A 16,745-nucleotide genomic window follows, 5' to 3' on the forward strand; every position below is an offset into this window, starting at 1 on the left:
TGCAACCTCTGCCTCCCGGGTTCACGTGATTCTCCTGCCTCAGCCTCCCAAGTAGCTGGGATTACAAGCATGTGCCACCACACCTGGGTAATTTTGTGTTTTTAGTAGAGACAGGGTTTCTCCATGTTGGTCAGTTTGGTCTTGAACTCCCGACCTCAGGTGATCTGCCCGCCTCGGCCTCCCAAAGTGCTGGGATTACAGGCATGAGCCACCACACCCGGCCCCTACTGTTTTACATAGAGGTTGTACTACTAATTTACCCTTTTCTCCATGTTCTCACCATCTGTTATTTTTTGACTTTTTAATAATAGATATTCTGGCTGGTATAAGATGATATCTCACTGTAGTTTTAATTTGCATTTCTCCATGGATCAGTGATGTTGAGCATTTTTTCGTACGCTCATTGGCTATTCATATATCTTCTTTCATTATCATAATCTTCTTTTTTTTGTGAGATGGGATTTTGCAATGTTGCCTATTGGTCTTGAACTCCTGAGCTCAAGTGATCCCCCGACCTTGGCCTCCCAGTGTTGGGATTACAGACATGAGTCACTGTGCCTGGCCCATTACCATAATCTTCTATGTGTCATAATGTGAACAAGATTGGAAAGCACTGTTCTCACATCCCTGACTCAGGCCTACTTACTGATCCATCTTTCAGAAACAATACCCTTCTGTGAAATATTCATGTGGGTCACATCCTCACTTTATGATGCAAGTTCCAATAAGAACATTTCAAGAGTCATTTCTTCAGAGAAATCTTATCTGAGCATCCTATCTAACCCCCACTACCCTTTGTCTCTTAAACTTACTTTTTCTTCTTAACACTGATCACTATAAAACATTTTATTGTTCATTTTCTGTCTCTCACACTGGATTATAAATTCCATGAAGAATTTTCTCTCTTTCTATTTGCTTCTATTTCCTCATGGTCTAGAATAATGCTTGGAACATATTAGGTGCTCAATAAGTTTCGTTGAGTGAACAAATTAACCGACCACTTAAAAGTTTATTTTCGGCCAGGTGCAGTTGCTCATGCCTGTAATCCTTGCACTTTGGGAGACCTAGGCGGGTAGATGACTTGACCTCAGGAGTTTGAGACCAGCCTGGGAAATATGGTGAAACCTTGTTTCTACAAAAAATGAAAAAATTAGCTGGGCATGGTGGTGCATGCCTATACTCCCAGCTTGAGCCCGAGAGGTCAAGGCTGCAGTGAGTGGTGATCATGCCACTGCACTCTAGCCTGGGTGACAGAGTGAGACCCTGTCTTCAAAAAAAAAAAAAAAAAAAGTTTACTTTTCCTCAAACACATATCCAACAGTACTGTTTGACAGTATAGTCTACTCTGAATATCATTCCCATAAATGTATTTCATAAATGTGTTTGTGGTCAGTTTCTTTTAATTGTCTGACAATGCAGAGCATACAATTCAAATCAATGGCAAAGAGAAGTTACATATTCTGCTGTATTAGTCCACTTTCATGCTGCTGGTAAAGACATAGCTGAGACTGTGCAATTTATAAAAGAAAGAGGTTTAATGGACTTATAGTCTCACATGGCAGGGGAGGCCTCACAATCATGGCTGAATGCAAGGAGAAGCAAGTCACATCTTACATGGATGGCAGGGGGCAAAGAGAAAGCTTGTGCAGGGAAACCGTTGTTTTTAAAACCATCAGATCTCATGAAACTCATTCACCATCACGAGAACAGCACAGGAAAGCTCCATCTCCATAATTCAATCACCTCCCACCAGGTTCCTCCCACAAATGTGGGAATTGTGGGAGTTACAATTCAGGATGAGACTTGGGTGGGGACACAGGCAAACAATATCACCTGCTACTAAGAAGAATGTTGAAGTTGATGAAGTAATACTGGAGAACTGTTAAGCCATTGACAAGTCTAGATTTTGCCGAGTTAAATCATGTAAGAAATATAAGAATAACATGGAGAGAATTGGCAAGCATAATGACAAGACGGAAAATTCAAAAGAGAATGATGTAAATATAAAAGAATGAAAATTTGAGTTACTTGGCAAAATCAATGAAAACTGTGAATATTTTTTTAAAAAGGGCAATGTTATAATCTTGCTTTGAAAGTCAAATGGGAAGTAAAGAACGTTGTATAAAGTGGAGAATGTTTTATCTTGCTATAATATAAATTGTATATTAGGCAGTTCCCAATGGTACATAGTTCCAATTATAATATAACTCAGTTAAATAAACAGTAAAGCAAACTTATTTTTATAATTTCTGGTTTTATTTCTCAAGTTGAAGTTTTGACCAAACCTAATTTTTTTCCATACTATTTACTATGATGTTTTGATTCTCATTTAAAATGGGTTCACTTACAGTGGACTTTTCCTGGTACCATTTGTTCCTTGAGAACTGAGGTTAAAACAAACCCATTCTAAAGAAAGTTTCTCTTGTGGGCTTTCAGTATTCAGACAGGTGTCTGTTAAGAACTACTGATGGGAAAAAGAAGATTAGCATTATGGTGAACTCCAAAGAAGTGAATAAGTTCTGGATGGCTTATTCAAACCTACTGAGAACTAAAATGGATGGGCTGAAGAAGAGGGACAAAAAGAACACAAGTAACATCAAAGCAGCACAGTGAAGGGCACTGAATTTCCTCTGCTTTCACCAGCTTTCACAGTGAATTGCAATTTTTCCTTTAATTTTTAGTTTTGGTCACATAGCTAGGTTTCCGGTTCCCCCGCAGCAGGTGTTTTCACATAAGATTAGGGTCATTTTGGAGAGAATAGTTGCAATGTTATAGGGTACTTGTGGTAAGAAGCTAGTTTATTTTACATCTGGCTAATTAGTCTGTGATGCATGGTTGTGTCCTACTGGATTATAGATTAAAAGTCTCTGTAGTCATCTCTGTGAAGACCAATATATCATTAAACATGTCCATTTATCATCATCAGCAGCAACAACAACAAAAGCGATTGTTAATTGGAAAATGCTGCCAGAGAATCCAGGGAGAGCAAAGGCCATGCCTCCAGATTACACAACAGGGAATGGGATTTGGCAGTAGTTTCAAGTCCTTTCTTTAATTCAGAGAATAGAAAATGTCCTCTGATTCTGCAGCTATTAATAGTTAACTTACCTTGGACCAAACACCCTGCATTTTCTCATTAATGTTCACAGTAAGGTAGGCACTATTATGACCACTGTTTTCTGGATGAGGACACTAAGGCTTAGAGAGGCTAAGTCACATGGCCAAGACTTCATAGCTAACAAGTTGAGTTCTCATTCTCAAGTTAGTGCTCTTAACCAGTGTACTTGGCTCCTGTGCAAGTACTAGACTGTATAGTTCTATTTCTTCTAATTGCCACATGGATTGTCTTTTACTTATAACAGTAGCTGTTGGCGGACTGTTCTTGTTTGTTTGCAAGGCTGGGGAAATTTATCATGTTGGCATAAGACAAGAATGTAGGTAGAAGAGGGCAAACAAAGAGTGCCAGCCGGCAAGGCCACTGTCAATTCATCAAATAGTTCTTTAGCAATGCTTCATATCAGGCAGTGTTTCAGATGAACACAATGTGATTTCTTTTAGGAACTCACCATTTGTTAGGTGACAAACAAAAAGAAAATGACACTGTAGTGAGAAAAGAGCAGCACCAGAGCATACACAAGGTGCAGCTGCTGCACAGGGGTGACTATTTCTGCGTTGGGGATTTAGGGAAGGCTGCACAGAATGAGAGCACAAATCTATACCGTGCCTGACTGGTGAGATCCTATTTATCTTTCATGAGATAAATAGGATCTCACCAGTCAGGCACGGTATAGATTTGTGTGCCTGACAGGCAAGAACTGATGCCAAAGGGAGGAGTTATGAGAGTCCATAGTTTTGTAGTGCTGGATGGGAGGGTTTGAAATAAAGGCATTCAGCTGACCCGGGAAAAGGGACTCAGATCATGAAGGGCCTTCTATGTTAGGCTAAGGAATTTGGACTATTATGTCTTCTTTTTTTTTTTTTTTTTTTTTTGAGACAGAGTCTTGTTCTGTCATCCAGGCTGGAGTGCAGTGGCGTGATCTCAGCTCACTGCAACCTCCACCTCCTCGATTCAAGTGATTCTCCTGCCTCAGCCTCCTGAGTAGCTGAGATTACAGTTGCACACCACCACGCCCAGTTGATTTTTGTATTTTCAGTAGAGACGAGGTTTCACCAGTTGGCCAGGCTGGTCTTGAACTCCTGACTTCAAGTGATCTGCCCGCCTCAGCTTCCCAAAGTGTTGGGATTACAGGTGTCAGCCAAGGACTATTATCTCTAATCAAGATAGAAAATGAAGGATTTTATATGGGAGGGTGACAAGATTAAACTGGATCCCTTTTGTGTGCCTCACCATATATACTCTCCATCATCTTTACTCTGCTCTGTGCCCTAGAAGCCTGACATCTGTGGATAAAATCTGCTGGCAATCTTGCCTTCTGACTTTCATTTGGGTTTGGCCATTGGGGAGCACTAGCAAGGGATCAGAGAATGGAAAGAGAGTAAGATTAGATACTTTATTCCCCCAGATCTCTACTTTTGTAGTCATTGTGCACCTGCCTTTGTCATTCAGCTGAAGGTCATTGCTCTTGTTAGGTGGCCCTCCACATAGTGCTTGCTTTTTCTTTTTAGTAGTTGCTTTCTTCTCTTGCCTCATTAGGTCTATGGATAGTAAAGGTACTCGATTGTTATAAGTCTGGGAGTGTTTCATTTTCTCTATGATCTTCCTATACTCTGCCCATATCTTTTAAAATAATCTCTGTATTAAAATTTCCAGGTAGGCACGGTGGCATATGTCTGTAATCCCAGCAACTTGGGAGGTGGAGGAGGGAGGGTTGTTTGAACCCAAGAGTTCAAGATCTCAGATCTGAAAAAGTAGTGAGGCTGGACATGATAGCTCATGCCTGTAATCCCAGCACTTTGGAAGGCTGAGGCAGAATGATTGTTTGAGCTCAGGAGCTTGAAACCAGCCTGGGCAACATAGCAAAATCCTGGCCCTATTTTTCTTAAAGAAAGAAAGAAAGAAAGAAAAGAAAGAAAGAAAGAAAGCGAGAGAGACAGAGAGAAAGAAAGAAAGAAAGAGAAAAAAATAGTAACACACTGTCTCTACAAAAACCTTTAAAAAAATTAGCCAGGCATGGTCCCAGCTACTCAGAAGGCTGAGGTGGGAGGATAGCTTGAACCCAGGAGTTCGAGGCTGCAGTGATCTATGATTGCATCACTATGCTCCAGTTTGGGTGATGGAGTGAGACTCTGTCTCTAAGAGAAAAAAATTTTCTCAACTTAATTTTAGTGCCATTTTGTTTCTACTGAGACCTTCATGGGAATCAGAGGTTCCTGCATATGTATAAACCATATATTTACTTTAGAGTAATAAACCATATTGTATTAGTCTGTTCTATTGCTGCTAATAAAGACATACCCAAGACAGGGTAATTTATAAAGGAAGGGAGTTTTAACAGACTCACAGTTCCACATGGCTGGGGAGGTCTCACAATCATGGTGGAAGGTGAAGAAGGAGCAAAGACACATCTTACATGGTGGCAGACATGAGAGAACTTGTGCAGGGGAACTCTCATTTATGAAACCATCAGATATTATGAGACTTATTTGCTACCATGAGAACAGTATGGGGGATGACCTGCCCCCATGATTCAATTACCTCCCTCCTACGGCATGTGGGAATTATGGGAGCTACAATTCAAGATGAGATTTGGGTGGGGACACAGCTAAATCATATCATAGATGTTTATTTTAGAATAATCACTGAGGTAGCAGGGTAGAAAATGCATTGGAAAGGGTGGCAAGAAAGAGGGTACTGAAAACAAAGAAGACAATACAATAATTCAGATAAGAGATGACTGGGCCTGAATTTGGCTTATAGCAGTTATGATGGAGAGCAGAGGAGGAATGCACAAGATACTTGGAGATAGAATTAGCATGACTTGGTGCAACCCTGGTAACGATCAGGTTCATCCTCGCCAAAGACTTACTAGGTAAGGGGACATTCTGTCCTGTAGTTTATCTCTCACCAACTTCAAGAAAAGTGAAGATTTACAGATAAGTAGAAGAGAGGCAAGTAGGACAGGTGCCCCCCAGGCTTTTAAATAATGTGACATGGAGGCAGGCTTGGAGGAATCAGGGACAATTCGAGTTTTTAAAGGTTTCAATGTTCTGTCCCACTGGGTCAGGATGGCATTTCTGGCTCCATCCCATTTTCCAGGGCCCACAAGGCGGTACTGGTAAGGAGTACATGGTCCAAAGAAAACCTCCCAAGCGAGTCTGGGATCCTTGAGGAACAGAAGTGGGATGCTGGGCTTTGTGCCTATGCAGGCAGCGATATCATCCATGTAGGCAATGTAGTCCAATTTGTCTTTGTTGGTGTCTTTAATCACACCTCTGAGAGGAAAAAAGATGGAGGACCTTTCATTAATCACTCCTGCCCTGCATTTCTCAAGTTATCAGACCCACCCCTCCTCCTATCATTTTGTTACATTTTTTGGGGGAAACCAAACCATGTTTGGGAATGTTTTTGTAGGTTAGGAAGAAAGAAATTAAAGGAGTTTATCTATAGAGGGTATCTGTGAAGCTAATTAATTTTACTAGAGATGATAAAAGGAGGCAATTGGAAGAGACGTTTTAAATAATTTTTCAGTTCTTGGATTTGATGTGAGGACAATGTCTGATCAGTCCAAACAGAATAGCTGTTGAATGAATGAATATGACCAGAAAGCATCATATGTGCCTAAATTTTTTATTGGTGTGAATTGTGAGTTGAGAGGGCCATACTTGGTATACAAGGACTGAACTTTCCAAAGACATGAGCATATTATATATTAACATGAAGGCATTATTCATACCTATTTCTGTCAGTAAACTTACTTATTTACTTATTCCTGTCAGTAAACTTCCATGATGTTTTACTTTTCAGGAAGTTTACTTATTTCTGTCAGTAAACTTTCACGATGTCCCAGTGTCAATCATTCACTCATTCAGTGAATAAATAAATAAATGAACGTTAAGTGTCTATCATCTTCCAGGCACCATTGTAGGTGCTGGAGATCCAACAGTGAACAAAACAAAGTCTTTGCTGTCACAAAGCCTGCATTCTAATGGGGGAAATGAGCAAATTATTAAAAAACCCAACTAAGTAGATATGTAATATATCAGGTGGTAATAACGGGCATTCTGAGAAATAGAAAGGAGGGTAAGGGGAAAGGCAATGGTGAGACAGGGTGGGTTGCTGTCACATATAGTGTTGTCAGAGAAGGCCTCTCTCTTATGAGGTGACATTTGAACAGAGTGAGCCTTTTGGGTGTCTGGTGGAACATTCCAGGCCGACAGAAGAGTGAGCGTAAAGGTTCTGAGGGGGTTATGCTTGGTATGTTTGAGGAACAGGTAGGAGGTTGGGAGACCTGAAGCAGCACGGATGAAATGGAGAGCAGTAGGCAGTGAGGGCATATCAATATTTGGGTGTGCTGTGGGCCTCAGAGGCTGCAGGGAGGCTCTTGGGAGTGAAAAGGAAGCAACCGGAGGCTTTTGAGTAGAAGGGCAATGTGACGCGGCTCATTCTTGATGCTGTGACAAGCCTAGATTGTAGAACAGAGTGGAAGGAGGGAGACCAGGTAAGAGGTGGCAGCAAGTGTCCTGATGAGAGATGTTGGTGGTCTGGTCTGGGGTGGTAGCAGTAGGGGTAGTGAGAAGTGTCTGAATTCTGGATTTATTTGGCAGGTAGGAGCTGACAATATTTGCTGATATGGGGTGTGAGAAAAAAAGAAGAGAAAAGGATTATTCCAAGGTTTTTGACTGAACTTGGTTTTGACCAACTGGAATGAGTAGCTATGAACTGGGATGGGGAAAAGTTTCCGATCAGTCCATTTACAGATGGGGGTGGAGGGGTCAAGAGTTCATTGTTAGACATATTAAATTTGAGACACGTGTTAAATATCTAAGTGGAGCTATCTAGAGGGAGTGGGATTAGGAGTCTGGAGTTCTGGAGAAAGATTTGAATTAGAGACACAGTTTGGGAGCCCTGAGTATATGACAGTATTTAAAGCCTCGGGCCTGGATGAGGCCACCTGGGAGTGGGTGTAAATAGGAATGAGAAGACGCCTGAGGACTAAGTTTGGAGCTCACTAAATTTTAGGAGTGAGGAAGAGGCGATACCAGCAAATGCAGAGAAAGAGCAGCCTGAGAGGTAGGAAGAAAGTGAAGACAGAATAGATTTCCTGGGCTAAGTGAAGACAGGATTGCCACCGCTAGGGGGCCAGGCTGTGTGTTCCGCTGAAAAGACCTGGTGTCCCCAGCTGACTTGTCTAAGGCCACATGTCTGATTGGTGGCAGAGTTAGGACTAAAAACGTATCCTTCTGATTCCTAAGGCGGAGTTATTTCCAACTTGCCATACTGCTTCTCTAGGAATGTCTTCTATACTCTGAATACTTTTTTTGTAACAGAATACACTATAAGTTTTCCCTGGAGCAAGCTACATTTCATACCTTTTAATGAGCTGTTCCTTTTCAGTAGCCTCCATCATCAATTTTTGGGATGGAGGTATCTTACAGAGTCCTGTGGGAACAATCACAAACAACACTAAAGTCACATGTGGCTTTTCCTTTATTGAGCTTCTCCTCCCACTCACTTCTAGCCTCCCACTGCTCTAACTTCAGAACACATGATAGTCAAAGCTCAGAATGGAATTGCAGCACAGAAAATAATTTTTTGGAGGTAAAATTCCCCTCCCAGCTCACTTAACCAGGGTACTCCACTGACAGAATTGTGAAGAAAGATGCTTCTGTGACCCAACTGTCAGCCTGCGCCACACTCACCGGACACCTGCACCTGTGCCATTTTCCCTGTCTCTCTTCATCTGCTTTCACTGTATAAATAATATAATTTATATTATATTGTATGTATACCCTCCACATTGTACGTGTGTGTGTGTGTGTGTGTGTGTGTGTGTGGTGTGTTTATGTTAAAGCTATTAGTTGGTTAGATGTAAACGCTTAAAATGACCCCATTTTAGGCTGGTCACAGTGGCTCATGCTTGTAATCCCAGCATTTTGGGAGACCAAGGTAGGAGGACTGCTTGAGTCCAAGAGTTCAAGACCAGCCTGGAAACATAGCAAGACACTCTTTCTACAAAAAATAAAAATTTAGCCAGGTGTAGTGGCATGGGCTTATAGTTCCAGCTACTCAGGAGGCTGAGGTGGGAGAATCCCTTAAGCCCAGGAGATGGAGGCTGCAGTGAGCCATGATCACGCCACTGCACTCCAGCCTGGGCAATACAGTGAGGACTGGTCTCTAAAAAACAACTCACTTTGTAACCCTGTCTTAGAACATTTTTATTTTTGTTACACAAGGAGCCTCAAGTGTGGAAGGGGCCTGGCAGTTTCTCAGTCAGTCTCACCCAGGCTCTGTCTGCTTTTGTTGTGAGGACCTGCTCATTCCCAATCTCCCGTCTAGGCAGTCTTAGCACTTGGACTCTGCTCTTCTTGTTTTTCTGAATTCCAAACCTTATTCTTCCTTAACAGCTTGCACCCTGATAATTCTCTGCAGTTGTCCAACTTCCCTAGAGACTAAAATCTCAGTTTGTCTTCTGGGTTCCTAGAACATCCATACTCCCTCTTATTATGTAAACTCTGTCCCCACCCCCTGCCCCTTCACTGTCCCCATCCACCTCAGGCCACTTGTGACCCTTGTTAGTCTACCCTGTTTGCCATCCCATTCTGGCCAGTCCTGCCCTTGTCAGGTGCCAAGTGCTGGCCCAGGGTGTAGGTTTACTTTCCAATGAGATAGGTCCAACTAAGCTCTGTGGACTGCTTTCCACTAGGGTCACCTTATCCTCTAAAACACTAGCAAGATTTAATTGGTTGTTCCTAGATTGCTTTTTGGAAGTTCTCGGGAGAAGCATGCCATTACTCCTATGGTGTGAGCTAAACGAGTTTTCTTTTGTCAGCTTTATCATTCTAATAACCATTTTGGAGCTCACCATAAAATACTTTTAAAAACCAGATAGTTAATGAAGTCTTCTGTGGTTTTAATGTAATTAGATAATGCTGTGAAAACACTTTAATTGGCCTTAAAAAACAGAAATTTGTGGTAATTTACTGGAGGGTTGTAGAATTTTTTTCTGTAATGTAAATAAAATGAGATTTTCTAACTGCCTTCTTTCCCCTCCCCCCATTCAAATAACATTTCCTTTTTTTTGCCAACTTAAGAGAATGTATGGTTTTAAGTGTGACGGATATCTATTATATTTCTAGAATATAATATTTGATATAAGTCAACACTACTTAATACCATGTTATATTAGCATACCATGTTGTATGCTATTTATAAATTATTGGTGATTGTTTTTATTCATTAAGAACAGAATTCTTCTACAGCATAGCTGATTGGCCCAATTGCTACGGCTGTTTATATTTGAAAATAAGAAAACTGCAGTTCTTTAAAACTAAAATGCTTGCTAATCTAAAATTTGCCCTACTTCAGAGAGGTATGATAGCAATAGCAATGGTCAGAGAAACCCTGTCACTTAATAAGCATTAGTTATATGTTAAGTACAGTGCTAATTGCTTTGCAGACATTATCCATTTTACAAAATTCTTGTGATAGAGGATTTACTATCCCCAATTTACAGATGAAGGGGCTGAGATTTAGAAGGGTTCTTGCAAAGCTAAAGAATTTCAAAGTTGGGATTCGACCTCGGTAGCTCTGACTCCAGCACCTATGCTCTTATCGCAGAATTGACAGAAAGTAGTTTCCAGTGTCTAAAATATTTTTTTATGGGCCTCTAATCTCAACTTCATTCATAGTGTATACTATTCCAATATCTTTCTTTGGAAGCAATATAAAATTATACTTCTAGTACCAAATGAAAAGATTTAGGAGTAAATAGATTAGACAAGGCTAGAATAGGATCATGAAGCCTTCAATAATTTCAGCTGATCTGAGAAATTTGATTATACTCTGTTGTCCAAATTTATCTCACCCACAGAGCCAAAATCTCTTTTCCCATTAAGTGACACAGCACACCCATCATATTACAAACATATACAATTAATTGTACATTAATTTAAAAAATATTTTGTTACTTTAGTTCACATGTGTTTGATTTTAGCTAAATGGCAGAGCATCAATTTTAAGATCCAAAGAGAGGGCTTTCAGTAGAGTCACGGTACCTTTGAATACTCTTGTGGCCCATCGTGCTTGGAGCTCTGTGGCTGATAAGATGGATCCTTTAAGGCTGAGAAGGCCGATGATGGCTAATGTTGCTCTCTCCAGGTTTAAGGGAAAGACGTTCTTGTATAGAAATATCTTCTTTGTACAGAGGCTTTTAAGAGGTTCTTCAAAAAAGGGAAAAGAAAACGTATATCCTGTAGTGAAGATCACAACATCAATGTTTTCTTCCACTGTCCCGTCTTCAAAGACAGCAGAGGTTTCTGTAAATTCCATCACGCTGGTTTTCATAGTGATTGTCCCACAGAGGATACAGTTTGGCAGCTCATCATTCACGATGAATTTTGCTGTTTTCCTTTGACACACAGGAGAAAATTATTCACTGTAGTTATTTTTGTGAGAAACTTCAGAAAATGACTTATTTAGTCAATTCAGGGAAATTACCTGCCAAGCTAAGGAAGATAACTAACCAATGTCTAATTCAAAGTCATCTACTTGACTTAGTATGTTTATAACATGGTTTGTGTTTCTGCTCTCAGTAGAAGGCATGTGGAAAATGACTAACCCTACTCTTTCTTGCTTGGGGTTTAAAACTCTCTATCTCTTAGAGAGTTTCCGGAGCAATGCTTTTCTGAGTGTCAGCATACAGTGTACAACAATCCATTTGATGATCAATTTCTGGAGCAATGCTTTTCTGAGTGTCAGCATACAGTGTACAACAATCCATTTGATGATCAATTTTGGGTCTCACATTACTTAGGTCTCTAAGGAATGACATTAGTCAGAGAGGAAATTAGCAAGGAACTCTTTAAATAAAAATTTAATACAAAATTTAGCTGGGCATGGTGTCCTGCACCTGTAGTCCCAGGTATTTGGGAGGCTGAGGGAGGAGAATCACTTGAACCTAGGGAGGGCAGAGGTTGCAGTGAGCCAAGATCACACCACTGCACTCCAGCTTGGGCAATAGAGTGAGACTCCACTAGAAAAAAATTATACTGATAAATATTTTCAGTGTGACCATCATTCTACCTAATCACATCAAACATAATGTCTTTATAAAATGTACATATCAAATCATCCTTTGCCAGTAGTTTTCCTCATAAGTTGAAAGACATTTCAAGGGTAAAAACACAGACAAAAAAGAAACAAAACAAAAAACAAAAAAAAGGTGTCTTACCAAAGAAAAATATTTCGGTCAAGTGTATAATAAAAATCATATTTAATGACTTTACATGCTTTTCAAAGGCTTTCTTTTACTTGCCAATGTGCAACTCTATCTAGACGTATATTAAAATATATCATTTTGGCTGAGCGGGGTGGCTAGAATCCCAGCACTTTGGGAGACTGAAGCAGGTAGATCACTTGAGACCAGGAGTTCAAAACCAACCTGGCCAACAAAGCAAAACCCCGTTTCTACTAAAAATACAAAAATTAGCTGGGCGAGGTGGCCTGTGCCTGTAGTCCTAGCTATTTGGGAGGCTAAGGCAGAAGAATAGCTTGAGCCTAGGAGGCAGAGATTGCAGTGAATAGAAATCGGACCATTGAACTCCAGGCTGGGTGACGGGAGTAAAACCCTGTCTCAACAACAACAACAACAACAACAACAACAACAACAACACAAGAAACCCCCAACAACAATAACAACGACAAAAATATGTGATACTTGTAACAGCGGGAAATGAAAGTTTTCATCTTTTATTTCCTTCCAGCCTCATGAATCACTACTTCTGCTACCAGAGAGAGAATACACATATTTTAAGAACTGCTGTGGTACCTGTTGGATAATGTCTTAGGGAAATAGATTTAGAGTAGAATAAACAAAGGCAATATTACAATTATTGAACATTTTGCATTCTGAATAAAATATAATGAGAAATATTGATTTAATAATTTTTCTACTAAATAAAAAATGTAAGTACCCTTTGGTAATACTTAATCCGTAATCCTCATGATTAAATCTCTTATTCAACTTCCTCTCTTGAATCCAATTTAGAAAACGTGAAGGCAGAACTTGTGCAATAAAACTATAGTATCTTCTTATAACCATCATATTAAAAGGATAGCCCCAATCTGCAGAGCGCCCGAGAACCCAGGTACCAGTTCTAGTACTGAGAAGTACCTAAAAAGTAAGGCAAGAAGGAAAAATAAGTGTTCATCATTTTGTAGTCTTTTTCATCAGTGTGTTTCAGATGATCTTATTCCAGTTTGGTCTTATAACAATAGAGGATTGGTGAATTTGTACATAGGTCTACATATGATTATCTGTTCCTATTGCTGTCATTGTTCTCAAAATCACTTTACTAGATCTGTATATCTCTTAAATATTTTGCTATGTTTATAGAATTATAAATGTAGAAGTATAATATTTGTAGATACATGGAATTGTTCTGGCAATTTTTTTACATGTAAGCAAAATAGAATTTAAAGTGAAGGTATGGAAAAGCAATTTTAACTTATTTTTAAATCAAAATCTAGTCTTTCCAGATCTAATCATTGTCCTTTAATTTATGCTAAAGTGCAATATATTTCTAATTTGTGAATCTGGTCTTAGACTTTCTAAAATCATTATGTATATTTGTTTTGCAAGAGTTGCTTTTATCTCGAAACAAGGTACAAATACGACTTTTAGTAGAGAACTTAGAAACATTCAAGAAAATGACCTTTCTATTCTTACATAGGTATTTTGCCAGAATGACAAAGGGACAGTGTAAAAAAGAAGATAATTGACCTGGGTGAAGTAATTTGCCTATATGGTCTTGTTTCTGAAGAAGCACTTCTGAAAAATGCTTAGAGGTCTGGCATCCACACAATTCTCCTAGACCCTTCTTGGAGATGGTTCAGCTCTGTAAAGCATGGCTTTTTAAATAGTTCAGAAAGGACTGTGGGTGACTTTAAAGATTTTCAGTGTTTTTTTTTTTTTTTTTTCTACCTACTCTATGTCTGCATAATTTAGCAATTGGCCAATGTACTTCATAGTTTTGAATACCTCTTTCTAGCCACCATCACTGATGATGGGATTAGGGGCATTAATTCAGAGATGATATACCTGAGCTGCTGTTCGACTGAGTTCCACAGCAATGTCTCCTCCAGTGTTCCCAAGACCAATCACCAAGATGCGCTTGCCCTGAAAGCCTTCTGGGATCTTGTACTCTTGACTATGCAGGATCTGACCTTTAAACTTGTGAATTCCTGAGACGAGTGAAAGATCAGAAAGTCTGAAATATCTAAAGCTATAATTTCTCACTATGCAGGGATAGGGTCTGTGGAAAAAGCTAAGTCCCACAACTATGGCAGCCCTTTGCTTATGCTGCTAGTGGCAGGAAGTAGAAAAAGCATATAACCTCCCTCTCCCCTGGGACACTGTGAGTCCAGATGTGGATTTAGTACAAACTGCCTTGTTATAAACATAGGAGATCTTGAATTCCATATGAGTGTGCCCTTTTAAAGCAGTTGTTTCAGGAAATCAAACTCACAGATAATAAGAAACATCTTATATACTATGCTGAACATCCTGGGCAAAAAGTAGATTGTTTCTAGTTCATCTACAATAAGTATTATATCCAACTGTGGCTTCTCCCAGGACCACTACACTTGTATCTAAATACCTACTTGACATCTTCTTTTGGATACTGAATAAAGATCTTGAACAAACAAACAAAAACAGTAGGTTGTTGATGAATGTTACTTTGCCCAATAAATACATTCTATCAGAATGTGATTTGTGTATATAATATGTTTACATATTAAATTTTGATTCAATTAAAATTCTCCACAGGGTAGATTCTGTGGTAAGCTCTTTTGTAAATGAAGTAATTACTCTTGTGATTTAAGTTCATGTTACTTATACTTTATGCTTATTTTACTTTATGCTTTATCATTGATGTGTTATCATGCAGTATGCTTATTTGTGTTTTATTCTTATGTTATTTATACTTGTTTCTGACTGATCTTTCATGAAGCACCTAATACTCTGTCCATAGAAGCACAACCAGCTATAATGATATTTACATTTACATATGTAGAAGACTACAAATATTTCTTCTTTTGATTCATTTTTGGTGATTATCTCTTTGGCAGACATAAAAAACTGATGTAGTTCAGTTGCGTCCCCACCCAAATCTTGAATTGTAGCTCCCATAATCCCCACATGTCCTGGGAGGGACCCAGTGGGAGGTAATTGAATCGTGGGGGCAGGTCTTTCCCATGCTGTTCTCCTGATAGTGAATAAGTCTCATGAGATATGATGGTTTTAGGAAGGGGAGTTCCCCTGGACATGCTCTTTCTCTTGCCTGCCACCATGTAAGGTGTGACTTTGCTCTTCCTTCACTTCTGCCAGGATTGTGAGGCCTCCTGAGCCATGTGGAACTGTGAGTCAATTAAACTTCTTTCCTTTATAAATTACCCAGTCTTGGGTAATTTAGATATGAACCATAGATTCACATAAACTAAGAATGGTAGGAATAGCGGAAGCAAGGGTGTTTACAGCAGCAGCAACAACAGTGGAAATTGTGGGAGGTGACAGAGGAAACAATTGTGATGAGGCCAGTGATGGTCAGAATCACAGATGAGATGAAGCATTGACAAAGGATACAAAACCAAAGTCCAGCAGTTTTGAGGACTAGACTGCCTCTCTAAGGCTTCAAGTGCCTTTGAAGTATCAATGTACAAATATTAAACTATCTTCTGGAATATATCATTCTCCTCCTATTCAGTCGTTGATTCATTCATTTACTTGGTAACATTTAACGAGTAACTACAACCTGCCTTGTTAAAAACATAGGAAATCTTATATTCCATGTGAGTGTTCTTTTTTAAAGCACTTGCTTCAGTAACTCAAACTCACAAATAATAAGAAACATCTTGTATACTACGCTGAACATCCTGGGCAAGAAGTAGATTGTATAACAAAATGTTTCAATAGGATTTTTTGCCTACTGAGGCCCCCAAAGCTGAGTACTAAACAATAGTTCCCACATTCCAAGCGAGGTGCTAAACCAACTATGCTGAATTTGCAGAAACTGTGTGTGTGAGGCCAGTTTTGTGATCCCTACTTAGCCTCATGCTCACTTTGAGGGTCTAAAATGGTTGAGGTTGAAGTGGCTACGAGTTGGAAATTTACAGGAATTGTGGCATTTTCTGTCACCATTCCTGTAAATTTCTGTCAGGGAAGAGGATGGCAGAGGAAGAAAGAAGTCAAGCACACCGTCTCTTCTTGACATTGCTGTCAGCTCATAGCAGGTGCCAGATGGTGGAGGGGAGAAGCTTTTACATTACATGCAGTTGCAAATTTTGACTATTGCATGAACAGGACATTTTAGTTATGAAAATGATATATGTATACACACACACACACACACACACATATATATGTATGTTTTGGTGACTTATAATGATCAGAGGACATTTCATTATTTGAGAATAAGCAGAAAACTGCCTAAGATTTCATCCAGGGGCAAGGGAAGGACAAGCCCCACAGATCAGGTCTGCAGGGATATTAAAGGAAAAAGTTGGCTAATAGTCATACCTTATATAGCCTGTTCTTTCAACACTTTCAACACCTAAGGTGCTATGC

At 39.6% G+C, this 16,745-nt stretch overlaps 1 protein-coding gene across 1 annotated transcript in view; it reads right to left on the bottom strand.

Annotated features, from left to right (window-relative positions):
• Positions 1 to 5,724: 5,724 nt before the first annotated feature.
• The window catches only part of FMO4 (flavin containing monooxygenase 4), a 27,145-nt gene continuing 16,124 nt past the window's right edge, over positions 5,725 to 16,745 (bottom strand). Inside the window, exons 6-10 of the mRNA XM_011970808.1 lie at positions 14,220 to 14,362; positions 13,093 to 13,292; positions 11,176 to 11,528; positions 8,491 to 8,560; positions 5,725 to 6,393 (exon numbers count right to left, since the gene is read on the bottom strand). Of these exons, the coding sequence (XP_011826198.1) occupies positions 5,967 to 6,393; positions 8,491 to 8,560; positions 11,176 to 11,528; positions 13,093 to 13,292; positions 14,220 to 14,362 (1,193 nt within the window). The 3' untranslated portion in view covers positions 5,725 to 5,966. The remainder of the gene's footprint in view (positions 6,394 to 8,490; positions 8,561 to 11,175; positions 11,529 to 13,092; positions 13,293 to 14,219; positions 14,363 to 16,745) is intronic.

Source organism: Mandrillus leucophaeus, unplaced genomic scaffold (genome assembly GCF_000951045.1).
Source record: "Mandrillus leucophaeus isolate KB7577 unplaced genomic scaffold, Mleu.le_1.0 Scaffold975, whole genome shotgun sequence".
Classification (NCBI taxonomy): domain Eukaryota; kingdom Metazoa; phylum Chordata; class Mammalia; order Primates; family Cercopithecidae; genus Mandrillus; species Mandrillus leucophaeus.